Source organism: Pleuronectes platessa, chromosome 7 (genome assembly GCF_947347685.1).
Source record: "Pleuronectes platessa chromosome 7, fPlePla1.1, whole genome shotgun sequence".
Taxonomy (NCBI): Eukaryota; Metazoa; Chordata; class Actinopteri; order Pleuronectiformes; family Pleuronectidae; genus Pleuronectes; species Pleuronectes platessa.
The window spans coordinates 19,315,248-19,342,865 of record NC_070632.1 but is presented as its reverse complement, the minus strand read 5'-3'; the positions used below and the strand labels follow the sequence as shown (position 1 = coordinate 19,342,865).

General features: G+C 45.6%; 1 protein-coding gene across 1 annotated transcript; it reads right to left on the bottom strand.

Moving 5' to 3' along the window:
* Nucleotides 1–8,661: 8,661 nt before the first annotated feature.
* On the bottom strand, nucleotides 8,662–27,374 carry nuak1b (NUAK family, SNF1-like kinase, 1b). Its single transcript, XM_053427182.1, has 7 exons — nucleotides 26,225–27,374; nucleotides 21,197–21,317; nucleotides 16,705–16,856; nucleotides 15,558–15,623; nucleotides 15,312–15,431; nucleotides 13,592–13,724; nucleotides 8,662–13,058 (listed from the first exon to the last, which is right to left on the bottom strand). Exons 1-7 carry the CDS (start codon nucleotides 26,531–26,533, stop codon nucleotides 11,965–11,967), a joined length of 1,995 nt encoding a protein of 664 aa, XP_053283157.1. The 5' UTR covers nucleotides 26,534–27,374; the 3' UTR covers nucleotides 8,662–11,964.
* Nucleotides 27,375–27,618: the final 244 nt, after the last annotated feature.

The following is a 27,618-nucleotide window of genomic DNA, read 5'->3' as shown; positions in this document are numbered from 1 at the left end:
TTTTCATCTTCTTGACCAAACTACTTTTTCAACGTCTTTAATCTTCCAGTTTTGTGAGCCACGTTGCTCATTGCTCCTCCTCTCACTGTCCCCTGTACAGCTCTTGTGGCATTTACAGATCCCCCATGTTCTTCATCTGTTCATAGCAAGAGACCTACTCTTTCTTCTTCTCTCCCTCTTAGATGCAACTTCTGGAGCAACATTTTTTTATCGTCACCTCCTTCAAACAGACCATCCTCTAACCTTCACTGTCTCCTCCTCTCGTTTCCCTCAGTTCTTTCTACTCCCTCACATTTCTTTTTTCTTTTAATTTCACCCCCAACCCTTCCTGCCCCGAGTTGCGTGCGATGAGGAGAGGTATACTCTTTCGTCAAGCCTGCACAAGTGGAGGGAAGAGGGGGTCAGAATTGAGGGGGAGGCGGTGGCGGCGGCTGCGCTGGAGGGCTGCTGGGACAGATCCATTTTCAAAGGACCTATCTTTTCATTTGTTTGCTTTCGACATTAAACTGCTGTTTGAGGGGAAGAAAAGGGGGGAGAGGGGAAAAAGAATAAAGGACACACACTGACAAATGGCCAGGACTCACCTGTAGTCGCAGAGCGGTTTCTTTTATATGAAATTCAACCCTTCCCAAAAAAAGGAACTTCCCCCAACCCTCGTCTTGGCAGGCGATATACAGACCTTGATATCTGTCTGAGATGTTCCTCTTCTCTTAAATCAAACCAAGAAGCGTGTCTTCATCTCCCCCGAGGGCTGCTTGTAATCCCCCCTCATCAAGTGAAGGACCGCAAAAAACACTCCTCATAGTTGTCTCCGTTCCCACAAGCATGTTTGGGACCAAAACTGATTTTCATTCATCTGATCGAAATCTCTTGTTGGTGACATGTGCCATTGTAAGAGCACGCGAGGAGGGAGGGCCGGAGGCGAGACTTGCCAAGGGTGAAAGAAGGAGAAAGGATGGGGAAAGGGGTCGCTGCTCCGAGAGCGATTACCTCAGTGGTTAGCACTTCATTACCTTGTATCTCACGTTGTTTTATGTGCGCGGCAGTGTCTTAGGTGGGCTGTAATGGGATAGCAAATGTCAGGCCCCATGTAGTCTTGGGAAGTTTTTTTCCCCCATCTTCCTTTTAACAGAGAGACACCAGTGAATGGACCACCCTGACAAGGATTAATGGGGGAGGGGGGGGGGGGGTCATTGGGTTTTACTACCAACTTATCAGACTGTAGTGAAGGGTCAGAGTGAGGGGGCAGATAAACAAACCGTTCCCACTGATATGTGGTCACATATACAGTAGTTGTACTACAGTAGATTCTCATAACTGACTTGGAATACTTTTCCAAACATGTTACTGAAATACGAGACCTGACGAATTTTATTATTCTTTAACAGGATAAATTGAAGGGAAGAAGGTGAGTGTGTTCGGATGTTCTGATCGTGCACAGATCCAGCTGCTGTGGACAGAATGCTGAACGGAAACAGGCTACTTGTCTGGATCCAGATTTATCAACATGCAAACGCACATACCTGGATACAACACAGCGTTTTCTGTTTCTCACCGCTGAGTCTTATCAAGTCCCCCCCCCCCCGTGTGAAACAGCCGCCTCTGGAGAGCGACGGAGGAAAGAGGAAGCAGCACAGGGAGTCCACACCCATTCTCATATCAATCACTGTAACGTCAGTTTGAGGAGGGCCAGTCAGTTGGCATAAATGATCAGACTACGAGAAGGAGACTAAGTTAAGTCAAACAGAGAGAAAGAGTGACAGTGATGCACACACAACACAGACTCTACAAATACAGTGGAATAATCAACATATTAAACCTTCAAATTACTGTATTTAACCGATACATCAAATCATTTTGGTGGTGAAGTGGCTGTAAGACAACACTGGATGGGAGTTTCCCTGGTCAAGTTTTCAGGGACTGTTTAAATACATATGAAAAATGGATGGACGAAAAATGCAGAGAGGAAAATAGCTATGAATGGAAAGAGAGAGGAAAAGCAGAAGGAGAAGAAAAGGGAAAAGAAACTTTAATCACAGAAACACTGACCCATAAAAAAGGAGAAGCAGACACAAGTGGAAACCAGAGGAATGTAATCCAGCTGGGGGATGCATCCGTCCATCCAGCTCTTTCTGCTGCATTTCTACTTAAAGCTATGAGGGAATTGGATTGGGGTAGTGGTGAGGTGGGGGTGGGGGGGACCTGGTAAAAGCAAAAGTCTCCGAAACAGAAAGCCAAACTGAGGGATGAGCTTAAACCAGCAGCGCTAACCGTGTGAGATTCGGGTCCGGGAGCAGCCAAGGCCCCACGTCTCTGAGCTGCGGCCAAGAACGACTTCTGCTTCTCAACCCTCTCCTCAGACTTTCACACTCCGGAGAGACACGCCTGTTGCACGGAGCGCTGAAGACTGTTTAATTACCTGACTGGCCATGTTAGCCGGACTGCTCGGCCACAGCGTCTGACGGGCTTCCTCCCAGTCTCCATTCCTCCCTCTCCATGGCCTAGAATCGGCCCCACTACACTAGAGCTAAACCCACATCCCCTTATTGGGAGCCAAGGCCAATTAGCTGCATCCATGCTCACTGTGCTGACTCCTCGCTTTTTGTACTCGCTTGTGTACATCCTAACGCTAACAAGAACAAGATGTCTTGTGATGGGCGTTCTTATCAGTGGCGGCTCTGGGCATTGGCAGGATGCAGTGTTCACTGATTATCAATGAAAGGGTTACGTGCCACAGAGGTATTTCTTCCACTCGGCTTCTGAAGCGGCAAGGTGTGCATGAAAATCTGTTTTAAAAGACTTGGCTTTGTCCCATCATGTTATTTTTACACCCTCCTGTTCATGCCTAATCACTTTGCCTGGGGTGAACCACGCCCTTGCCGGGTGAGCTCTCATTGCCATTTGGAAGTGCCGGGTTTATACCATTAAATATGATGAAGATGTAAGCAAAATATACCCTGTGGATTCAAATTATTGGGAAGCATCAACAGAGGAGTGATTTACTGGAATGACAAGCTGCAGGATGGTCCTAAATAGCTCCATCATGTCTGAGTGTTTGGGCGATAGAGAGAGGAACACGTCGCTCCGTCATTCAGGCGTGCCTATAATGTCCTTATTGAATTCTAGTGTGGTGCATCGTGTCTGCTTGAATTATCTTGTGGAATGAACAGGCCGGTCTGGTTCACGGATGTTTTGGAGTGGCATACCTCTCGACAAGGCCCAGCTCAAACGGATCTCTGCAATCATGAGCAACAGGTGGGCTTGGACGGCGTTCCCTCCGCTGCAAACAATTTTGCTTTGAAACCCCTAAAGCCTGATTCAAGACAGGAAAAACGTCCCATTAGTGCAGCTTATTTTCCTTCCATGGACCACACACACACACAAACACACACACGCACACACACTCAAACATACCAAAACATCCAAGCCAACACGACTTTCATTCATTTCCTGGAGTGGACATTCCTCACCCCAACTCACCTGTGCCTTAATGGAATAGTTAAATAGACATGTGGGTAAATATACTTATTTGTTTTCTGTCTGCAAGTTGTCATGGAGAAGGTCGATGCCAGTCTAATGATGCCGTCTGCAAAAATATAAACATACATAGAGTCACAGGCCAGTTTGCTTTGCTTATCACCAACACTGGAAACAGAGGGAAACGGCTAGTGTGGCTCAGTCCAAAGGTAATCAAAATCTCTAAATCTCACTTCCTGTTTGTTTAATCAGGAGAAAAAATTGTTTCTCTGCATTTTAAGGAGGGGTTACGAGGACTATTTATTTGGCTGAGAGCAATAACTTCCAGAAGTAACAGCTGATTACCAAACAACTGTTCCCAGCCAAGATACAGTCTGGGGCATGACAGCAAATAAAACATCCAGTTGTCGTTTTTACACTTTGGATTTTGTACGGATTGAAAAAACAAGATATAACATGTTAATCAGAGGTTTTTAAAGGTGCCAGTGGGCAGATTTTGTTTGCAAGGCTAGATGGTTCTCCATCTCCAGTCTTTTTTTGTGCCAATATAACAGGCTGATAGCATTACTATATACATATTATTATATATTGCTGGTCCTCCGTAGCTGTATTTTGGCTTCACCTCTAGATAGTGGGAGGAAGTGGAGACACTACTACCTTAACAAATGGTTTATGGTTTTCATAAAGTCATTGCTTAAACAGATTTTTTCTTACTGCAAAAAGGGAACATAAACAGATGATCGCACACAAAGGTAAATCACACAATAACCTCAGTGCAATAGGTACTTCAGCTCCGGCCTTTCTGCAGGAGGAAGAGGGAGCTACAGCTACAGTGGGCTGAAAGTTGTAATCAGAACCCAGAGCCGTCCGCTCTGCGCTGGGACTCTTGAGTGGTTTGAGAGAGAGCCAGACATTCCAGAACAGATCGCCGCCCAGACACCCAGCAGCAGCCAGTCAGCAACAAATTCCAGAATAGCAGCGCTGTCGCTAAAAATAGTCATCTGGACAGGAGAGGATGGAGAGCTGGTTCTGCGGAGGGGGGCCGCTGGATGGAGGATGAATGATAGAGGAGTGGAAGCTGCGCAGGAAAGGAGTGTGGTTTATTCCATTCCATATCCAGTCACAATGTTATCACAGCGTCGCAGAGGAAAAGGAGTCCTGCAGGGATGTGAGTTAGGGAACCTGCGTGAGTGCTATTCCGAGAGAGCAAGAGAGAATCAGAGAGCACTCATAAAAACGTACACATGCAAGGGTGCTCATGCATTTTTGTGTATTTTAATGTGCAAAAGCATGGAAAGCAGCCTCTCAGACTGTTATTTCTAAAACAATGTGTCAGCTAACTGAGGGAACACACTCTCCACTGTACTCAGGACTTTCTTCAGGCCCGGCCCTCTGTTTATTTTTCCTGCAATGAACGAACAGCTCAGTTTACAACAGCCACCCTAAACCTTTGCTGTGGAACATCCTGCCTGCAACAGCGGCCAGACGCGCCAGGGCAGCACTAACCTTGCCAAAATCCTCTACTGCTTTCTGCTCAATTTGCAGAATATCCCCCTGCTTTCTTCATATGAAGCTATTTTCGCTGGAGACAAAAGGAGTTGTAAACTGATTTGAAGCGCATGTCAGTTCCTCAACTTTCATGTCCCGGATCCCTCTGCGTGTGATGGTTTTTATCCGATGCAGCGCAAGTGGGCTGGAGATGGAGAGGCCTTCTTTTTAACTCCACGCTTCAAGCTAAAAGTAGAGAATAGCCTATATCCTCCTACATTATGCAGACTTCCATGTCCACAAGGCATATAGAGTTGGGGTCATGCTTAAGGACCGGATGGGGGCATTCAGGAATGGGGTCTGTGGCGGTTTGGCATTTTGAATGTGTAGTTTGGGATATGCTGCCTCCATCAATACACCCCCACCCTCCACCTCCAGGCTCACCTTCTGCACATGGAGGGAGGAGGGTAGGGGAGGGAAGCAGTTCAGAGGCTCTAGCAGCTGGACTTTATTTAAGGGTCAAAAAGTGAAACAGAAATTGTTCTTAAGACATAAAAAAATCCCTTTGAACTCAGATCATATCAGTCAGGAGTTCAGCCATCAATGTCTCGTAAGAAGTTCTCGTTTTTTTTCTCCACAGCACCATCTGCACCAGCTTTAGCACATGACTGACAATTAATAACTGTATAAGCACTGAAATGGTTGCACAATTGCTCCTTTATTGTTTGTCCTCAGCTTGTAGTATTAGATCAGCTTTGACTTAGACAACTGGAATTTGCCTTAGAATGAAAGGAGAGTTGCACTCTTTCCAAGGAGAATTATCTTGCTCCCTTTGAGGAAATCTCCCAAAAGAAATAAAGGCTCCAGACGATGATTGATGTAATTTTCTGTTATTCACTGTCAGTATGACAAAAATGAATGCTGATGTAGGAGGGATTTATAAATAGAAGGCTTAAATGCTGCTTTTATAGCTCAGACTAGCTCGCAGAGGCCAAATTTAGACTAGGTATAAGAGTTTCAATGTGTGATTGAGGAAACCTAAATCCTGCTCCGCACCATATTGTAGAGGCATTTGATGTTGTCGTCTTCCAGGGCCCGCAGTCTGTGTCTGGCCAGCACGAACGAGGGGTGCTGTCCTACTCATCAGTACCTAATCCCTGAAAGACATGCAGAGCTTCCAACCACACACACACCCCCCTCCCCCCGCCTCGCAAAAATGTGGATCAAATTAACCCAGCGGCAGCAATGTTCTCTCTCGACAATCAGTTGACTCTCCAAGTCCTAAAAACAGAGAATCTTGTTTCTTCTCCGAGCCAGACATGAACTGTGTTCTCTGCTCCATGTTGTCTGCTGCTGTTTGTTTGACTCTGTCAGTTTCCTAATGACAGAAAAATTGCTCCTCTCCGGAGAACAGAGTAGATTGTTGTAGTCGACTTTTTTCATTAATCACCAGCAGGTGAGCAGGGTCCAAAAACCCAATGCTACGCACTGGAATGGCGATATTAACCCTTTTGTCATACAACCGCCCTGAGGAGTTGTTTTATATTTGCACTTTTCCCAGCTTTAGTCAGGTGAACCACCATGTACCTGTTGGTTTTGGCATGTGTGGTCTCATTAGTGCTCAGAGTTGTCCATCATGTTACTGGCAGCCCACTCTTGATTGGGATTAACCGTTGCAGCAGTTTCCTTCGCTGGGACTGGGCTGTCAATCAACCACTCGGTGCTCGTTCCCAGAAAAACTGAGGGTGCCTCTTGTCCATGAGAATTCCAGCCTGAACACAGGCCCTTTTCTTCTGCTGTATGAAAGCACTCCGAGATGTTTGCAGTTTTATCCTTCATAGAGCGACCAAGGTCAGTTGCTCGTGTGTCACAGTGTCACTGCTAAATGATTGTCCTTCGTTCTGTTAACTAAGCCACCAAACCCCAAGGAAGCAGGGCTCATCTAATTTGAGCCCATGAGAGAAAAACCGAGGTGAACAGGAGAGAATCACGAGAGTAGGAAAGTCGTCATGATGTCATGCTAAGCGTGTTGGTTTAGTTTCTGTCTAGGTTTATGTGCTAAGCTAAATCAAATGAAACCAAAGCCAAGCAATTAGTGATGCAAGAGGCCTTGAGAAATATGTCTCCACTTTCTGTGTCACAATCATAGACTGTATATAAAAATGGGCGACGTGACTGCAATGGTGAAGCCAAAGCAACTTAATTGCCCCCTAGTGGCTGGCTACAGTATAGGTCATAAATACTGCCTCGTCCGTGTTAGTGGGTTGGACACGGACAAAACCAAGGGCTCAATATACATGTCAGTTGGTTTAAATGACTAATTTAATCCTATAAAAACAGGGTTAGACATAATGATTGAAGGCTGACACTGATTTGCAATAGGTCAAGCGCGTGTATCAGTAGGATCTCATTCGCACAACTCCACTTCTGGATTACTACTCTGGCTCCAAATGACGTCTTCAATGCAAGATGGCAGCTCTCGTATGCAGGATACTTTGGCTTGATTTCTGGATAGTGGAAAGAGGTGGAGACTTGTCGTCCATCTTTGTTTACAGTTTGTGATCATAAACCACTCCCGTCCATATGCTATGTTTGTTTAACCACATTGATCCCATCTCAGTCCTCACACTCTGTCACCTCGATTCCTGACAAAGTCTCCCACTTTGATAGCCTTCAAGAGTCACACATTCATCAAAACATGACTGTCTTGATAACCAAAACAACCACCTTAAAAATACCTTTTTTCCCCGACCAGTGAAAGAGCAGGAGGTTGGTGCCTTCGATATTTGAAAATCAATGTGTGCAAAAGTTGTGAGAGGAGAGAGGAATATGCCGTGTTGGGAACAGACCAGGCAAACGAACAGAGAAGCCGAAAACTGGATTGTTCTGCAGAAATGATATGAAATCTTTCTGTGGATATTAGGATTCATGTTTCCACAGCTACAACTGCATCCTACTGGAGTTCATCCGAACCAAATAAAGTCCATATCCACTTTGATCTGTAAGGAACAATAGTATTTTAAAGCTGCCTCTTAAACCCACAGATAATGACTTTTTAATTCTTATAAAAAGAGTTTGGGTGGAGTATCAGTTAATTCAACTTTAACTACAGTAGCTGTGTGGAAAAATTGGCTAATTTCAGGGCCATATTATTTGAAACCACAAGGATTTAACAAAAGCTATTCAAATGGAGTCAAATTACTTTTCTATTAGTTTTGCATTTTGCCTCGAACCCTCTTGCCACACGAAGAAATGTAATCCATTATGTAAGAGTAAGGAGATGAACAATGTATAAACCTGTATCAGCACTACTGCCCTCCTTTATGCATCCATATAGGTTTTTGGGTCACACATGTTTAAAACGGAAAAGAAATTGGGACAATCTCTCCAGTTTTAGATTCCCTCTACATGTCCTGCTGTAATAAGAGGAGCAGTGGAAAGTGGGAGTAGCTTATCCAATTTAACCACTCGATCTAACCAGAAATAACTTCTCCAAATAATATGGTTCATAATAAAAGTGTCTTCCAAGTTTTAAGCGACCATTGGAAGTTTAGCTGGAAATAAATGAAAAGGAAAGTAGTTTTTCCTTCGCCACTTCAAGGGGACATCCTAATTAAAGTGAAATGTAACTCATATTAGTGAATGTTTAAAGCTCTGGAGTAAGAGGACAACAAAAAACATTAAATCAAACACGTGTAACTTTCAAGATCCATTTATTTGAGTTGATACAGTACTACAGAGGCTTTGTGTTGAGTAGAAATACACCCAAAATGGATGAGTTAAGACATTTTATAAGATTTGAGGAACCTCTATTTATTTCTTATTATGCACACTTGACCACTAGCTTCACAATGAGATGATACCACTCTAACTTTGAACAAACACGTGTTCGCGTGAAGTATGTTCTGAACACAACACACTGCCTGAAGCTGGCCGAAGCATTGACACGGAGCACTTAACAGATTAAATGGCTTGATCACCAATAAATACAGGTATAAAAACACATTGATAATAATTTTCATTATCAAAAAAAAAAAAAAAAGATAATAAAAGATACCAAAGGCACACAAATTAATCCACCTTGGCAGTCCAGAATCACCAACAGAAAGAAAGAAAAAAAGTGTGGCAAAGCCAACCAAAGTAATGAGCCATAACGAAAATAATAATACTTAAATAACATAATAATACTAACTTATTATTATTGTCATAACAATATCCAGTCAAGTTTTCCTATGAGTAGACTTTCTGCTAACTAACAGATATGCACCATTTCCAGTTTGGCAGAGTTAAAGTTTCATCTTCACTTTTTTTCCATTCTCGAGATGCTGTTCCAGCATTTGGGACTTTTTGGATCTCCTGTGCTTTGGTAGAGGTGATGTTGAAATTCAATTTTTTCAATTTTTCAGAGCGTCACCTGTCCACATATGGCTACATATGTTTTCATTTTCCCCTATTCCATTTGAAATTTTAATTCCAAAAAGTCAGTTTTTGCCACTTGGATGTGGTTAATGGGTTTCACTAACGACAGCGAAACAGAGGGGAAATTAAGTTTAGCCAATTTTTCCGGTTTTTTGGAGAGAAATTTTAGCACTTCGAGGAAGGAAGTATTTTCTGCCATAACATAAAGCAATACAAAGTTTCTTATATTTTGGAAAATCAAAAACAGAAGCATAATAAAACAAAATACTAACATAGTATAATTTTCTCACTGTAAATCCAGTTGACAATAAAAATGCAATACAAAAAGGCAATAAAATGCAATATAATACGCAGCGGGTCTTTCATTTGACTACCCAGGACCTTTCCTTCACACGAGCCGACCACTGAAACATTCAACATGTGATCCGGTTTTCCTCGGGGGACATCCACTGCATGGTTTTATATCCACATAATCTGATATCTAGGATTTCAGTCACCGTTTTCCCACTTCCCTTTGTCACTGCTGTTTAAAAGCGTAACACACTTTCTAAGGCCATGCAGGACACACAAAGTCACACACTGACCCTCAAGAACAACAGCCTCCGGCCTCTCGCAGCCAACGTGGCGGTGATTTAATTCACCGCCAGGGTGTCACACGTGAAATTTAAATCCAAATTAGTCCCTATATTAGTTCCCCTGAATCCTGTCAAAGCTTCCTCACATCTTTGGTATAAAATAAAAACTTTCCATCTACTCTTTCTACTTACTTTTCTCTTACTCATCTACAGTGCAATCCTTTCCCAAAAAGAAATCTATCTCCTTGACCTCTCCTGCTTTCCAGGAGAAGCCCTTTCTAATCTACAGCACCACTCCGTGCATCCCTCTTTCACACTTTTCTCAACTCCCTCTAGCTATCAATCTCTACGCTCTGCTGCTCTCTTACTCACAAATGGAAACAATAGCTGGCTAATTGTGCTCGGTTGGAATAATGGTCTAGTATACACAGCTGGAGGGCTCAGCGCGGACCGCAGATCCCACCTGTGCTGAGTCGGACTGGAGCTGATAGTGATCTCGAGCACCGACATGTCTCCAGCCTTTTGTCTGAGGAATGCGCTGTGTCATCAGCAGGCAAAAAAAAAAAAACCTTACTTGGCTTTTCTTGAAACGCTCCGGGTGAAATATTAACCAGTCCAACAATGGAAAAACACCTAACTTATCTTTGGTAGCAAAAAAAAAATCTCACACAAAAGATCCTATTTGATCAGGTAGCCCTGTAAATGTGGAAAGGTCAAAGGAGCACCAGGCACATTCCAGGACTGTGAGATGGTGTCTGTGCCATCTCCCTCCACCACATGTAGGTGAGTCCCCGCAGACCTCTGGTGCTGTCGGCTAATCTGTGTTCGACCAAGCAACCTAAACTGCTGACAAACCCAACTATGGGCTTAGACACTGACAAAGAACACAGAGGAGGTTGTTCTGAGGCTGCCTGCAGATGTTGGCATATCTGTGTGTGAGTGTGTGAAGGCACGGGAAGGGACGGGACGGGGGGGGGGAGGAGACCAGAGCGTTTGATCTCAACTGTCTCAGTTTGACCTTTGAACCACAACATAAGTAAAGCTAGTCAGCTGTGCGGCGAAGGCCCTGGGTCTCTCCACATTCACAAACAACATGAAAAAAAAAAAAAAAAGCACAACTGGTGACAGGTTGGCCTGGCTTTTCCCTCCACTTTAAGGAAGTGACATACATAATTTTTTTTTATTATGAATCAAAAAAGGCACTTCCTACATAGTCCATAGAATCATACACATATATAGGACATACGCTTTTATGAAGGTATAATCGCCTGCGTGTCTTACATGCACAGACGTAGTTATATATGCTGAGTATATATATGTTTCTCATCACCGAGTAACATAATTATATATGTCAGTTCCACACCTGGAGTTGGAGACTCTTCCAGTAACAGCCAGCGCCCACCAGTTTAGCACATGAAAGTAAAAAGCTACGCAAAACATTATTAATAAATAATCAGCAATGTCAGTTTTTTTTTTTTTTGGAACAAGACCCTGGTTTGTTTTTCAAAGGAAGTAAAGATCACAAAAGCATGTGCTCTGTGTGAGTTTTAAGGTGCTTTTGTAAACTCAAACTCAAAGATTGGGTGGTGTACGAGGAGAGGCAACCAGTGTCATGGTCGCTGCGTTTGTGATTCTAACTTGCCTTCTTGCTGAATATGTAAACATGTTGAACACAGCAAAGTCTATGGGCGGGCCGAGAAAGCAGACTGGGTGGCATTCTCCCGTGCCAGCTCCCTCTCCTCCTCTCTCCTGTTCACAAAGCCCTAACTGAATTTCCTCTGGCCAGAGAAGTGCACCTAAGTGTGTACACGTGTGTGTGTGTGTGTAGATGTACATCATTTCCTTCAAGACTTCGGTCCTATTTCGAGAAGCCGCAGCTTCCAAAAAAGGTGTATCCCAGTAACGCACTGGTCGTTAATGCCGCCCACATACATCTGTGCACACACATACACGCACACACTCAGGTTTAACTCCCTCTGCTTCTTCTCTCTCTGCCATCCGAGTGTTAGGTGAGGTTGCCGCTGATGTCCAGGGCTTGCTGGTACACCTGAGTCATGTCCTCCAGGTCCCCCAGCAAGGAGAAGCTGCCATTGTCCGCCGGGGAGCCTTTTGTTTTGGCGCAGCGGCCGAACTTGGGTCCCTGGAGAGGCGGGGCTGCCTGGAAGCCCTTGAAGTTGGCAAGCTGCAGCAGGTTTTCAGCCGAGGCGCATGCCCTGATGTTCGGGCGGAGGTGCTGGGTGGAAGGATGCCACTCTGCCCCGCTGAGGGAGGTGGGCGACAGGGACAGGACAGAGCTGTCCTCCCCGACTATGCTGGAGGGCCGACTCTGACTGCGTGACAGACCGGAATCAGTCGATGGAGGAGGCTCGCCATGAACTCCGGCCATTGCTGCTGCTGAGGGAGGCCCGCTGTAGGTGGAGTACTTGCCATTTCGCTTCAAGATGCCTTTTCTCCCCATCATTCTCTTGGGTGGGGAGGTGGCGAGTAGAGACATACTGGCCCCTCCTAAAAGCTCCGAGGACTCGCTACGCTCCGGGGAGGAGTAGTACCCTGATTCCCGCTGGTGGTTGTTCTTCAAGATGCCTTTCTTGGGCAGAGAGGGCACTATCTTCGCTGGTGAGCCTCCTCCCAGAATCGGCTCCTCTTCGTCTGGGTCTGGACTTGAGGCCTCCTCTCCCCCTTCAGCTTGATGAGGCAGTGCCGTCTGGCCCAACTCCACTCCATCCAGACAGGCCGCCTGCTGCTCTTCAGTGACCCTGGTCTTCAGGATGCCCTTGGGTCTCTTTAGACCCGGCTTGTCCTCTGCTCCACAGTGCGTCTGTCCCCCTTCAACATTTTCCTTCTTGGACTTTTTGGGCCTCTGGCGCAGCAGCTGGGGCATGGCCGCAGCTTTGGCTCCAGAACCACGTGGCTCAGTGCGATTCTGCCAGTCGATGAAGCGGGCCAGCATGGGCGAGCCTCCGTGGTCACGTTGGGTCTCGCAGTCACACACACTGTTCTTCCAGCCCCAGTTTACCCACCAGTGATTGGCTATGTCCTCCACTGTGGCCCGGCGGTCAGGGTTCACCATCAGCATCCAGCGGATCAGTCCACGAGCATCTGGCGGCAGACAACAAGAACATCTGTATGCTGTCTCATACAACACAACACTTGACATTAAAATGATTGCAATCTGATAATAATATACTTCTTTACTGAGCACTGAATGGAGAGGTGGAGTGGAGAAGTCTCACTCTGACATACGGAGGGACTGTGAAGTTCAGTGCATGTCAGAAAGCAGCTACATAGTGTTTTTACCGTGATACAAAAATCCCTCAATATTTTTCATGGTTACTTTTAATAGTTTTTCTTGTGTAAACCTCAAAATCCACAGTAAAATAAGACAACACAATGACAGCGAACAAAGTCAGACATCCACGTGTCTATGCTGGTTTAGCAACATTCACAACTCAATAATAAAAGCTTAAAAATAAATAGTTTTATAGTTCCTCTGTTTCTAATTCTGTAATTCTAGTGTGATACAATACAAATAAATGGTGTTTCTCACTCTCACATGTATAGTTGTTTGTATAAAGGGCAGATGTGTTTTCCTGCCATGACTAAATACACAGAGTCAAAGGTTCCAGTCGTACCTGAGGACTGAGTGGGCTCTTTGTACTCGCCGTTGCTAATCTGGCGAATGAGGTTCTTATGGTCTCCCCCATCGAATGGCATGGTCCCGTAGACCAGGGTGTACAACAGCACGCCCAGAGCCCAGCTGTCCACCTGGTGAAAGGGAAAACATGGTCATGAGCTTGTTCATTCAGTCACACACAAAACATACACATCCCACAGTATGAGGTGGAGATACTGTTATACATACAGAAAATAGTAGATAGATAAAAATATCCCTGTCTTGTTTTATTTAGTTATTCATTGCATTCGACTTGCTCAGCACTATAAACTCCTTTTCACACTTACATCTCACATGTTGGAACATTTTAGATAAAGAGACTCCCTGGCTTGGCTTTCAGAGAAATCCAGTTCTCTGGTGGGAAATGTCTCGTTTTCACACACACATCCACTCACCCAACCCCAGCCCCTACCCTCTCACCCTCCCATTCTCTCCTGCTCTGTCAGGCAGAAGCAAGAACTTTCCGACCACCAACCTAATGCAGTGAGGTTCTCTAAGTTAGCGGTTACATAAGACTTTGTGTCTGGGGCATGAGGAGGAGCAGCAGCCGAGGGGGGAGCGGGTGGGAGACGAGACGGGGTAATGAGTCCAGCAGAGATGGCAGCGTTGTGATATCCTGAGCTCCTGAAGACTGAGCGGAGACGGGCTGCCATTCAGTGATCAGCAGATGACCCATCTCACTGTGTGTGTGTAAGTGTGTGTGTGTGTGACTGAGCTGTAGATGTATTGTGTGCATGTGTGTGTGTTGACTGCGGTTAGGGGAGGATGAGATGTCCTGAGGAATGTGCTTCTGATGGCAGCTCTGAGGCTATAAGACATAGTCAAGGAAGTGGAAATCAGATAGGACCAGTTAAGGAGCTGGTGTACTTCCTCTAAAAGGCTCTGGAACCCACATCAAAAAATGATTTCACTCTCCTGCTGCCATTGGTCCATTCCTGAGGGCGAGACAGGGCACGCACTATTGTTGTGTTCTATTTTTGCTGCCTGTGTTTGCTGTAATTTGTGGCCTCACCCCAAACTGAGGTTCTGTAATTTCGATCGCAATCGGACTGCTGTCTTTTTTAGCACTCTATAGTAAATTATAGTGAATTACGCAAAATGGAACGGTTGGACTTGAAATCTAAATCTAAAAATGCGATTTTTTCCCCTCCCTCCGCTGCTTTGTCTTATGGATCTGATGGGATTCCAGAGGCGACGCCCTTCAGAGCGACTTTGGAATTTCCAGATAAGTGCCTTAGAGGAGATGTTTTCACTCTTTCTTTCACCAAAACTATTTGACTTTGACCGTGGCGCTCATTTCTATCCCATTAAGCACAGGAGGAAAATGAGCAAATACTATCCTCCAGTTCCTCACTTCAAAGTTGCCAGGCGTAGGAAGGGGAGGACTGGGGAGGGATGCAGAGGGTTTCTGAGCGGACCCACTGTGTGGTTGCCGGAGAGACCTCCCTCTGACTGGAAAACTAACAGTAATCCCATCAAAGAACCAGAAACTAAATCTGACCCGCAACTTTGTGTAAGGCCTGATGATGACGACACTCACAAACGATGATAAAAGCTACATACAGTGAGAACCAGATAGGACGATAATGATAAGGATGGCTACACAAAAGGAGAGCAGATCCTGGAAATTAAATTCTAGGGATTAAGTCATTGTCAAGGTTCGGTTCAGCGGGCCTCACCTCTGGTCCACGGTACGGTCTCCCATTGACGATCTCTGGCGAAGCATAGAGTGGGCTCCCGCAGAAGGTTTGCAGCAGCTTGTCCTTGTGGTAGAGGTTCGACAGCCCAAAGTCAGCAATCTGTGGAGACAGGAGTACGTGTGATTTCTCTTTCCTTTTAACACCAGCCTCATGATAGCTAATCTCATGCAAAGGTCCTTTGAGGTGAGGTATTTCAGTCCAACGCATCACAGATTTAGGACAAACCTTAATATTACAGTTTTCATCCAGTAGCACATTTTCCAGTTTTAGATCCCTGTGCACCACTCCATTCTGAAACACAAAGAGTTACAAAATGATTAATGGACGTATCAATGTATTCATTCAAGAGAGATGGATCCAAGTATTGTGGAGTGGATCCTTTGTGTGAACAGATGATTTATGCTGACAGTGTTAGCCTGTGTCTCTCGGGGGGAATCAAGGCCTGTTGGTCTAGTTCTCTTTAATTGCTCCTGTCCCCTCTCGGGTCTTTATGCTGACATGCTGCGATTTCTTTTTTCAAATCCACTCACATGTGTCATGTAAAGCTGAGCCTGCAATAACCATGATGTATGAATTATGTTCTCACAGCATCTTTGGATTAAAAAACAACTAAGCTGTTAAAAAAAAGAAAAAAAAGAATGAACTTGTGGTATGCAGACAGACAGATCACAGCTCAGATGTGGACTGACTTCACTTTAGCCCCCTGGTCGTGCTCTGCGTGGCAGGGGATCTCACCCTGATTGGTGGATACAAAAGAAGAAATAGCTGCTTGCTCGTGGTGTCAGTGACTCACGTCACCCCACCCGGTGGGAGGATGTGCATGGTAGTGATGATTCATCGCACACAGCAGTTTGGGACTCCTATCTTAGGAGCATGACATCATCTCTATCTCCAGCTGGGAAAGAGTGTGGTAGGAGGGGACCGTCCTACAAGGGCCGTGGGAGCTTGGGAGTTTGATGGGAATTAGTGAGGTGTGGAACGAGGGTGTGGCTGGATAGACATCTCCAGGGGGGAAGGATTAGGGGGTATCTTGGGACGTCCATCAGGGTGTCAACAGATGAGGCGCAGAATTAAGGCTTGTTTGGTGCAGAGGGCATAAGCATGAATTAAACTGGCCTGTGTTTCATCTCCACTCAGAAACAGATGACTCCCTTCGACCAGCACGCCAAGAAAAGCATACGGAGTAGGGCCTGCAGATTAACTGGCTATATGACTGAGTGCAGAGGGGCATGGTTAATGTAACAAAAAAGCCTGGAAAATAAAGACTGTGTGTATGTGCGCTTGTGTGAGAGAGGAAAACAGATATTTAAGGTGGGCAGGAAATGAATGTGAGTGTGTTTTTCTGTATGTAAACTACAGTATGGCTTCTCACCTTGTGGCAGTGGTGTACGGCGGAGACTATCTGTCTGAAGAAGTGTCGCGTCTCCCGCTCGCTCAGGCGCCTGCGCTCGCTGATGTAGTCGTACAGCTCGCCCTTGCTGGCATATTCCATCACGATCACGATCTTGTCCTTGTTCTCAAACACTGAGAAAATAGGAAAGAACAAAATTGGGAGTTCACTGATATGTACTTTCAGGGAAAGAACATCTACATTAAGAGCAGGAGAGGTGGGAGGGCAATCTTTAAAGTCGGGCCATGTTCGTTTTATCAAATTACAATAACAAACATACGTTGTTATGTAAAATGCAGAGGGGAACAGCTCACACACACACACACACACACACACACACACCCCTGCTTAAGTTTCGGAGCAGAAATCCAGATTTCAGAGGAGCACATTACATCTATACACTTCTCCCAAGGTGACATCACCCCAAACCCCACCTCATGAGTTTGGCTCCTTCACAACATCGCCGGGAGGGGCTGTTAACTCAATCAAGCCCACTCCTCAGAGACCGGAGTGAGTGGAGAGACCAGTGAAAAAAAAGAAAACTGAGAGAAGGCAGGAACTGGGACAAGAACAGAACAGAGTTATCATCGTGGAGGATCACGCGATGGTCCCTGACACGTCCCAGGTTCACTTCCCAGCAGCATGTCACCACATTTCACAACACACTCGCATACTCTCAAGTCTGTCACACAAATATTACAACAGCGGGTGATTATCACTAAAACTAATTATCAATGTGTGAATGATAATAGATGTAATTTCCTTTATTTGTTTCTCCATTATGTTCACATTTGCTCATAATTATGATTTATCATCAATTATTTATCTTTCCTTTTCCACTTATTTTTTCCTTTTTTGTCACTCGCTTTCTTTTTTTTCTGTCTTCTATTTTCATTTTCAGCTACTGTTATTATTACTGTTCATTTATTTCACATTCTCTTGTTACCTAAATTTATTATGAGATACAACCCGTATAAGGACTATTGATTGTAACGATTGTACTTATTTATTTATTGTCATCGGTGGGATGGCATGTGAAGATAAAGAGGTAACACAATAACAATAACAAAAATAAGGGATCAAATTCTAAGAGATGAAGAATATATAAAATTAAAGTACTGACTAATTATGAAGCATAATCGTACAATCCTACAATATAGCTTCCATTTGGCTTTTATAAGAGACAACAGCATGATAAGTTGGGTTTTTGTGTTTAACAGGATCATTTCAATTAAAACGGTGAATTGCTACACTTCCAGTGACTGAGGGGAAATCAGTGTTGTTACAGTGGTATTGCTGTGATGCATTAGATCCAGCTGCAGCTCATCAAACACATCATTCTGTCGCAGTATTTAGCCCTGTAGTGTATAATTTCAACTTGGCAACTTCCTTTCTCTCCCAGTGCCTTGGCATGAAGGGAATGACAGTGGTTAGGCAGAGGAGAGGGCGGGAGAGAGGGGGGGGGGGGGGTAAGGCCAAGGGAACACTGAGGAGATGACAACAACACAGTCCACCATGTTGCTCTGCATTGTGCGGCTGGATTTTCCCACACAGCGGGGTCGCCGGGGTGAGGGCCTCTGCTTTCTGCACCCTTGAGTGAGCACCTTCATAGTTTGTCACACTACTTTCCTCACCCCCCTCCGCTACCTCCACCACGGTCCTTTTAAAGATATAATCCTCTACAAAAACACACAGTTGCTGAGTGATGGTAATGCTCCCTGATTGTGACTGTCTGGCCGCTTTGTAGAAGTAACAGACGGGACGTGAGCCAAGCAGCCTGGGAGGGCAGAGTCCATCCTGCCCTCCGATTGGTGGACGGAGCGGTGACCTCGGGTGACATTTGCGCTGATCCATGGTTGGGGTTGTTCTCAGCTTGCATTCCCATTTACCCTTGACCCCTGGTGTTGAAGTAATTACCTGGCTTACATAACTTGGGTTTGTTACGGCCTGTTGGGTACAACAGCCACCGCCACAGCCATGCTGTCACTCACTGGGCTTTGTTAAGAGGTCAGGCCCTCAAATCTGACTAATTAGCACCTATTGTCCCATCGCCTTTGCTGATGATAGACAGCTATTGCTTAAGAGGCAAAAAGCTGAGTATTATTATAGTGTATTCCAGAAGAGTGGTAGTAAACTAATGATGCAGACCATAAAGACGCAAACACTTAAAGCTGAATACTTTTCTGGTTTTAAGTATTTTAATACTGTAGGAGTAGTTGTTGTTTCCCCAAACTGGTGTATTTTCAGGACTTAACTACCATTACAAAAGATCTACAGGTTTTAACTCACTATAGGTGTATGTCACCTTTGGAGAATGCAGTATAATGAGTACAATAAAAAAAATGTGGCTCTTTATTCACAGCAGGGGGAATGGTTTTATGTCTGTTCTGAGTTTATGTGTCCATCTCATTTCCCCCTTTCACTCCTGAAAAAGAATTGGTTCAATGTTACGGGGAAATACTTGTCTCTTGCCAAGAATTTCAGGAAAAGATTGATACCAGTCTCATATCTCTTTGGTAAATATGTGAAGCTTTGGCCAGCTGCTTTGTAGCTTAGCTTAGTCTGTGCCCCAAGGTAACAAAGTTTGTCTCCCAGCGCCATCAAATCTTACTCATTTACACACTATACAACAAGTTCTGCTTTTCTAGAGGGTTATGTGTCAGACTAGTTCAGCTAACCAGCTGCTTGTGTCACATTTACTGTCAAAGTCATATCAAACGTCTCATCTAACTCTCGCAAGACTTTTAACTTTTCCTTTAACGTGTCTTTGCCTCGTCGGGCGTAGTTTTACTTAAACCATCTCTTTCTGCAAACATGAACGTGCTAGTAATGTTTTATTTGGCTGTATCAATTTGCACATTTACAGCATTCTTCGGGTTTGACTATTTGTTTTAAGAGGGGGGCACCGGGGCTACATGCAATTGCCTGAGGAGCGAAGAGCAAAATCCGCCTTTTAAATGCCCCGCACAGCATGCTGAGGGATGCAGAATGTGAGGGAGTGGTAGAAAATCTCTCTTCACACACACATCTGGTTCAGCTTTGCTTCACACAAGGCAGTTAGCAGGGGCTGTTGAAGAGGGTGTTGCCAGATACACAAATCTCGGGGCCTCCTATATATCTCTAAAGCGAGGCTGGGCGGAGGCCAGGCCACAACAGTAAACGCTGGGTTTGAGGGGAATCACCAAAAGACTGCGAGCAATGAGTCTGGTTGAGTGTGTTGGTGGAGTGCAGCGTTTTTAAAAGGGAGGCAGCGCACACAGGAAAAGGATCCTCCAAGTTTATAAAACCGGGTGTTCTTTTAATCATTCTCTTAACAAATGCATAAATCCCCCGGCTGCACTTCCGCTCTCCAGCTGACTACTGGCAGGTTCCCATGACAAATAGCGATGTTTGTCACATATACACGTTACCGATAACGACCTGGGGACTCTGATACTGAACAAAGGAGATCTGGTAAGCCAGTTTGGGCAGTGGCACACACACACACATTGTGCTGGGGCAGCTAGCCTGAAAAGGGCATTGAAAGTGTTGCTCTGTTGACACGGGCATTAAAACTGTCACGAGTCACAAATCATATGAAACTGACTCACATTGCAGCGCCTTGTGACTTTAATTGCCTGCACATAGGCCCGAGCTACGTAATAAGAGATGATTAATAGCGAGCGATATGTTGAAAAAGTTCAGTGGGAATTGTTCAGCCTTTACACTGTATGTTTTCCTCTAGTAAGGTTAAGGTAATTTGAAAGGGCTCATATCGAAAACGGAAAGAGTAAGTAAGTGTGCTGTTTTAGCCCGACTCAAGGGCTTTGACATTTAAAGAGTTGCTTCCTGGGGTAGAGATACGTTGATGTTGCTCCAGGGAGAGTTTAAAGCCCTTTCCTCCCTCTGAAAAGCACTGGACCAGAGTCAGGCAGGGTGCAGGTCTGGGTGACTGGGGTCAATCCAATGTCTAAATGCATGCTCACCTCACCGGCACATATTTATACAAAAACGTACAAAGGCACACGTACACACACACACACACACCGGACAAGTAGAGTCTGGTTCCCAGCTGCAGTTGTCCCTAAGTATCCGCAGATGTCTGGCCCTGAGATCAAGACCGGAGGAGACAAGGGATGAGACCTCTCAGATGTGGGAGAGGCAATCCCTTAGAATACCACCTCTCTTATGCACACAAACTTTCATCACACACGATCACACATGCATTGACAGCGATCCAGACTTTTACTGGCCCAGGCGGTCAGACAGAAGATGAATAACATCCCAGAACCGCAGTCCAGGTCTTATTATGACATCTGCATGTCATAACACGACAATCCTGCAGCTTAAGCCGCGAGTGCTGCATGAGCTGAGGGAGGGCTGGATTTTGGACATGTGTGTTTTTTTGTTTATGCGCGTATCCAGTCAAATGAACTTGTATTATTTGCTGTGTGTGTGTGTGCGCACAATGACATGTCATGCAGCAGAGCCTCACCTTCATATATAGAGATGATGTGTGGGTGGCGGAGCGACGACATGATCTCGATCTCTCTACGAATGTGAACCATGTCCTGCTCATCCTTGATCTTCTCCTTCCGAATGGACTTGATTGCCACCTGGAACCAGAAGAGGAGACTTTGATCAGCACCAAATCTTCAGTAACACACAGCTTATGTGCGTCATGTGAAACAGCTTCCCTTTTCCCCTGAGATAAGTTGATTCAATTTGGGAAATTTAATTAAAATAAAAACAGTGAAAAAATACTACAGGACAACACAATCATTATATCTGTATAAACACGTGGGCCGACTCAGTGTGTAGCTCATTGCTTCATCACTTTCTCCAATAAACTCTGTGTGCTTCATCTTGCTCATTTACCTCCCCCTCTCAGGGGTCCTATAGGGCCAGAAGAGCGAACTTTGACCTCATCACCAAGCCTCGCTGACATGACAGCCAGATGAGTCAAGCAAGCAGAGGTATCATCTTCTCACACTGTGTAATTTACTCAGTCTCCACTCTGGATGAAGCGAAATGAAGGAGAGAAAAACAACCCGTGACACGTGGAGCCATAATGTAGGCTTGCTTTGTACTCTTTCAGGGGGAGAGCCTACATTTAACCAAGTATTAGTCAGTGTTTGGGCTGGACCTATGATCTGACCCCCCAACTCTTCTCTAACAGAGAGATCAGAAGGCAGACTTGCATGGTAAAACACAGTGGTTTCCCTAGCAGCCGTCTACCCAGGTGCAGCTGTAGTTAGAAAACAAGAAGAATATTCTGCTAGGATGCAGACACACACATGCTTTGTGCTACATGCTAATGTCAGAAAGTTGATCATGTATAATGTTCACCATTTTCTTCTTTTCTTTCATGTTTCTAATTAGAAACAATATAAAACGTCCAATCAAATTATTTTTCAACAGTTATTTCAGTCCTAACCATAGTAGTGAACCCACTCAAGCAACATTGCCACCCAGAGCGCCAGTGAGGACCATGACCAACATGAAATTGAGGTGGAAAAGGTGGGAAATGGTCATGATTTCTGGGGGTAGGCAGGGAGGCCTCGAGGTCAGAACTCCTCCATAAATCTGATGTCAGTTTCAAACTGCAAAGCTGTGTTTCCCCGGCTGTTCAAAAGGCCTTGAGAGGACACTAAATCACTAACCGCTCTCTTATTCTTACTTATTCTGATTAGGAACGGCCAATGGCCTACTTTTGAAAAACTGGCCTGCTGGGAGTTTTATGGAGAAATCAGAGGAGAGTGAGCCGGGCTTGGGGAAGCCATTCAGTCTCCTTGCCTTGCCAACAGGGGTTAGCTGCAGCCGATTCAACTGCACTTGATATGACAGCTTTTCAACTGTCATGGCAATGCCACCGGAGTACGAGTCAACCGCAACTGCATGCATTCAAACTTCCACTCTGTGCACTCCTTAAATGAGAGGTTAGCGGCCTTCTCCAAATAAACCGGTCGAGAGCACAGTGCAGCACATGTCACTGTAATTGTAGCCTAAACATTTTGGATTGAGTCCTGGGTTTTGCTTTGATCCGGCCTGTATAGAGTCTGTCCGCTCTAAATTCTGTTAGTTTAAACTTTTGTCCTCTCCTAGCTAAGCTGTGTTTTCTGAAGAGCCCAGCATCATTCCACGCAGCCGAAACCACAGGCAGTAGCAGAGTGCCAAGCTAATTACCGTGTACATCAATAAAAATAACCCCAAACCGGAATAGTTCCCTTCCAGAGCATGCCTTGATTAAACAGAATTCAAAGAAATGATACCATAACAAACAGGCTGGGGTCAACATGCTGTGTTTGGAATTGCTAAAAGTTGTTTGTGCCTTAACAGTCATGTTTTCCTTTACCTCATTGCAATCATCAGCACTTGATTTCCAGAATGTGAGCAACATCTTTGACTTTGGTGCTCAGCAGAGAAGTAGAATGTAAGTCCTCCTGGACTAAGTGCAGGAGTTAAGTCAGGAAAAGTTAAGACCTGAGAAAGTTTCAGGCAGAGGCAAGTCAAAATGTTTCTGTATGACTGCTGCCTAAAACCAAATGATGTTGTCTCCTAAAAGGGTAGTAATCAATCTTTAACATCCATGAACCTAATTCCATACTCATTGTTAGAGCCAGCACCCCCCACATAGGGCTTGAGACAAAGCCAGGTATCTATTGTGGATCTCCTCATGTTCGCCTGCCCTGACCCCAACGTGGATCATTAAACAGGACTGCAGATCAGCCACTTGCCAGCTGGCCGGGCCGGCTGACACAGCTACGCTTGTCCTTAAGTGGATCCCTATTACTGTCACTCACAGTAAACAGGCGCCGCACTACTGCCCACACTAGCCACTGCCAGGTATGGGGCCCGTCTTGTCTGCCCCCCAGCCCCCAACGCCCTTGTTCACAACCGACCTAGTTTCAAGTGAAAGTCCATGTTCGCTTCAGCGGAGCCTGACGTCTTCCTCAGCTTTCTCAGGCCATTAAAATAGATGAAGTATTCATCACAAGCTCGCCCATCCCTGCACTTTCAAAAGATCGTGACCATTTGTTGTGGTGACCGCGTGCCTGAGTCAGAGTAAGGGGGAAAATAGAAAGGGTAAGAGCTCTTCCAGGAAACTATATATTCTCCAACACAGCCAGGAGTCATAATACCTCATCAACAGCACCACATATAGCTGAGGAATGTCTGTGTTTTCACCTCTCGCGTACCTCTCCTGTGAATCCATTTTTGGGGAATGATGTAATCTGGTGCTTTAAGCTCATATTAATATGACTCCCTGACTGCTTTAACTGAGGCCATCCCTCCCTTGTTATGCTGGTGGGTTTCCCTGTGTCTCTGTGCTGCCCACCCCTCCTCTCTGCGATGGGTCCCCCCCCCCATACAGGATATTAACCTTCCCCTCCAATCTCATTTCCTGCTGTGGATGGCCTTTCATGTGTCACTGCCCATTTTAGGCCTGGTTGCCACCACAACCTTTTCATTATCGTAATCTAGATGGCAAATAATACAGCACGACGCACACGTCTCTTTCTATCTCTCTCACTGGTATACAAACATGAAACACATCTTCTAGAGGCATGCACAAACACATGAGCCTGCGCATGTTTAACATATCCCTTCTATGATCTCCATGATCAGTTGCACTTCACATAATGCTCGGTTTCCATGAGGCTGCCAAGTGGCCCTACATATGGCTTTGCAGATTAAAGCAGACAGTCACTCAGTTCCACTTTCGCTGACACGCTGAATGTGCCCACATCTAATCAATCATCCTCCAGTGCCTTCACTTGTGTGTACACAGTCATGCACAGTACTTCCTCAGTCTGCGTCCTCGTCGGGTTATCTCTGCTCCTCTCATTTGGTTTTGCGGTGCGAGCCAGGAAACGGCACAGGGAGTCGAGTAGATTGCATAACGGCCTCGCCACGCTGCTCTATCTGCCATATGGACGCCAGGGACTTCCACTGGGTCAGAGGTCGAGTAAACCCGAGCATTGCATTGCCAGACACACGTGGCCCGTGAGGAGGCCGGCAGACTCGCTCGATGTGTAGAGCTGCGGATTCTTCGAGGGCTTCCTTAACTGAGATATACAAACTCCCACGTAAAACTCTGTCATCTAAGGAAGCCCCATACTCTACTGAGCTCTGACTCTAAGTCTGATTATTGTGCTTGGAAGAGTGATGCAGATAATGGGAGAATGAAAGGAATTGGGCTCCTGAGTGCTGACCTACATTTATCAGTGTGTGTTTTGGGTATTTGGCTAATTTAAGCATCAATGCCAACAAGGTGGGCTTTCTTGCATGATGTTAGAAACATTATAATAACATTACAAAATATTGTTACTCCTTTAAAACTCCCTTTTTGAGTCAGCTAGTGCTATCAAAGGGAAACAGTGTCTTTATATCTCTCCTGTCTAAACAGTAAACTTTGACCTGTACAGCACTTAAACATTGTGCAATGTTACCACGCAACTGAAAGTGAAATACTTCACATTCATCTTGCTGACATGGAAATAATGAACAGGGGAAAACATACAGAAGAAAAGGACAATGTGCCAAGAGAGAGCCAGCGAGCACTACCAGAGGATTTATGCTCCCCCTATCAAGTACATATGCGTACCAGGAGCAATGAAACCACTGAGGGACATTGTTGACCTATACTAAGTTCCCCCCCTGACGTTCTCAGCACATGGAAAATTCCTCGTGTCCTGCCAGGTTGGGCACGGGGGTCCAACTTTAGCACACGTGAACATGTTTTGGAGACATCTGCAGATGGTGGCTTTATTATGGTCAAGTGTGCTAATAACTTTTTCATGAAAGAAAGAGACAGTTGTGGGCTGCGCAAAGCAAACACACACACGCCCTCACAAAGGAATAGAAACAAAACCAAAAGGAGCAAACTGGGTCTAAAATGTTTCGAAACACTGCAGGGAGAATGTGAGTGGGAAGCTGTAGTAACTCTGGCGGACTGCTAGCTGGTTTTACATGATGCTCACTGGGGCCACTTGAGTCGCATTAGTCAGTCAGTAGCCGGATTTGCACTCCAGCATCCGGTCGTGTGGCCCTGCTTTGGAGCAGACATGTGCCGCAACTGCTCCCTGGCCCCATGGGAGCATTTCTGACCATGAGGGGAACTCCCGGTGGGGGCAGGAGGTGCACACGCCTCTGAGAGCAACAACGCTTATTTTAGGACCACTGATGTTTGCAGTGGGGACTGGGGAGCATTACAAAAACATGCATGCACACAAGGACTGGCTCTGCAGGATGTTGCACAAGTGCATTTAATCATCTGGACTTGTTTCTTGAAGACAGTTCACCTCTCATCCAAGAGACTTCTTCAATTATTTTTCTAATGCTTCTTCTTTATCCAAGAGGCTAGTGGAGAAAGCACTGAACAGAAGTGAAGAAGCCACTTGGATGAGAGGTGAAATGCCAGCAAGTCCAGTTGTCTACGTCCAACTGTGCAACTCCTGAGAATCATGCGTCAGGGCAGGTTAGAGGCATCATGACAGATGTTTCCCCTCGAGTGGCTCACCTCTCTGCCGGAGTGCCGCTCGATGGCCTTCTTGACCTTCCCGTAGGTGCCTCTCCCCAGCGTCTCCAGCAGCTCGTAGCGGTGCTTCAGGTTGTGCTTGTGGTGGTGCTTCTTCACGCCCGAGCAGCGTCGCCCGTCGCCGCTCGCCGGGACCTCCTCGCCGGGCGGCGGAGCAGCTGGAGGTGGCGAGCGGGGCAGGTCACCACCACCACCACCGCCGCCCACCGCCTTTCCCGCTGACGTTTGCCCGGCTCCCGGGACCTCGGGCCGGGTTGCCCCCCGCTGGGGCGATAAATATGCGGTTTCCATCTCAACTATATGGGGAAGCGTTTTAACAACGCACCCCTGCTGTTTAAAAAATATATATTTCAAACTACCTACTTGATGCTATAATACTTATAGGCCTAATAATAGTTACAATAAATAAATAAATTACAAGGAATAACGCATAGCTTGCTAGTCATGTTAAAACACGTGGAAACATTTCCAGATTGTCTCGGTTGATCATTTGGCTTTGATCATAGCTGGTTCCCACCTAGTCATGTTATTATCGATATATAATCAATCTACTAATGGATTAAGCACGAGGAGTCTATTATCGGTCTATAATAACCTGATACATAATCATGGAGCCTGATACACATGAACTCTAGTGCCAATGTTGTAATAACAGGTTTTGCGGAGCAGGCTGCTCTAAAAAACGACGTCCCTCCTCCGGTAGTAATAATAATAATGATGCTAATAATAATAAAATGGGATAAATGGGTCTGATCTCGTCACTCTTTCACTGACTGGCACGATCTGTCTGATTCTGGCTCGTCTGTCATCCTACACGCTGCCGACATCACCGACTCACGTCTACGGGGGCCGAGAAAGCTGCGACGAAACCGGCGTTTAGGATGAAGATGACCCGCATTTTGTCCGCGGCCCAGGTGCAGCGGAGCCTCATTCATCCGGACTCTGTCTATTGTGCGACTGCAGGCTCCGTGCCGGGCTCGACTCAGGCAGAGGCGCGCTGTTCTCGGACACCATCTCAGGCTGAGGCGCTCTGGACATTGCCATGGTGGTTCCGCTGCTCCCCCCGTGTTCGTCTTCGTCCTCTGCCTTTTTCTTCGTCTCCTTTTTGATTCTCCTGTGTTGTGCCCTTCTTCTCCTTCTCTCTCTCTCTCTCTCTCTCTCTCTCTCTCTCTCTCTCTCTCTCTCTCTCTCTCTCTCTCTCTCTCTCTCTCTCTCTCTCTCTCTCTCTCTCTCTCTCTCTCTCTCTCTCTCTCTCTCTCTCTCACTCTATTCTCAACGTGAGAGGCTGTGAATAAGGAAAGCTCAAGGATCCGAAGGCGGAGGCGGGGTTTTACGCAGACCTCCTCCTCCTCCTCCTCCTTCTTCACTGTCTTCTC